Raw genomic sequence first — 1,518 nt, forward strand, 5'->3', positions numbered from 1 at the left:
TAAAAAGAATTATTTCTCTATATGTATTTCTGATATTTTACTAATAGTTAACTTCATATAAAATATTAAAAATAGAAAAATTATAATCAATCTTAGTTTAAGCATTAAATATGTTCAGAAAAATATATATAAATTATTTTACGTATATTATTTGCCTTATTGAGTTATTAAAATAATTTATTGATGAAAAATTACGTATTATGATACTATTTTTTAAAAAATATAATATTTTTTATGATATCATTTTTTTAGAAAATTTTAAAAATAATAAAAATATAAATAATTATATTTCTGTGTGTAATTTATATTTTTTGTCTCTGACAAAAAAAAATCCCATAAAAAGTATTTGTTAACTTTATGAATATTATTATAACAAACAATTATGAGACTTTTATTAAATATATTGGTATATTAATATTTTAATAATTTTTAACTGTTAATTTTAATTATAAAAAATATATAATTAAAATTTAATTATACTATACAAGCCCTTTAGTCATCATAATGAGACTCTATCTTGTTTTTATTACTTTTATTTTTGTGTCAGTTTTTGACACACACGGTTTTGACTTTGTTGAATTCAGTCAGTGCTGATAAATGGAAGAGGACAGTTTAATTGTTCCCTGGCAGCAAAATTCATAAACACAAGTCTGCCACAATGCAAACTTAAGGGTGGGGAAGAATGCGCACCTCAGATTCTTCATGTGGACCCAAACCATACCTACCGAATCAGGATTTCTAGTACTACTTCCTTAGCTTCCCTCAACTTCGCCATTTCAGTAAGTTAATAAAGTATATTTTTTATTATTGAAATTTGTTAAAAAATTTTAAAATATTCTTAAATTTTATTTTGTTTTAATTTTGTTTTAAAATTTTTTTATTTGCATTAAATATACTTCTGACGGCTAATTTTTCAAAATACTTAAGACCAATTCAACAATAATTTTATAAGAAATCAAGAACAATCATCAATACAAACAATCCAAAAATAGTCGTCATTTATTATTATTGGATTAGTCTTAAATTTTTTAAAAATTTAACTGTTAAAGATATATTTGATGTAAATAAAAAATTTTAAAATAAAATTAAAATAAAATAAAATTTTAAAATATTTTTAAAATTTTTAACAAATTTTAAAGACAAAAAATATATTTTAACTTTTCTGTATCTATTTTCATTCTGTTATAAAAAACTAATTTCTCTCTTAATGAAATTATTTGTTAAAAGCGGTTAGGATGGATTGGAGAACCATAACTCAAGATATAAAAAATTTTCGAATTAAGTGAGAAACTAAAAAAAAATGGTTATACTCATTAAAGTATTGTTAGATCTAAAAACTTTTTAATATATAAGTTTAAGTTTGATCTACTATTATAAAATATATGGTCATTAATTATATTCATATGAAAATAAATTATTTAACTTTTATTGATGTGATATTACATAATTATATACACATATAAAATTATTTTACACTGTGAGTATATTAAAAATTAAATTCTTAAAATATATTATATA

The 1,518-nt window shown here is 19.4% G+C and overlaps 1 protein-coding gene across 1 annotated transcript in view; it reads left to right on the top strand.

Annotated features, from left to right (window-relative positions):
- Positions 1 to 1,518, top strand: part of LOC107482474 (L-ascorbate oxidase) — an 8,145-nt gene that overhangs the window by 3,169 nt on the left and 3,458 nt on the right. The window contains exon 4 of the mRNA XM_016102980.3: positions 585 to 779. Within this exon, the coding sequence (XP_015958466.1) occupies positions 585 to 779 (195 nt within the window). The remainder of the gene's footprint in view (positions 1 to 584; positions 780 to 1,518) is intronic.

Source organism: Arachis duranensis, chromosome 4, assembly GCF_000817695.3.
Source record: "Arachis duranensis cultivar V14167 chromosome 4, aradu.V14167.gnm2.J7QH, whole genome shotgun sequence".
In the NCBI taxonomy this organism is placed as follows: Eukaryota; Viridiplantae; Streptophyta; class Magnoliopsida; order Fabales; family Fabaceae; genus Arachis; species Arachis duranensis.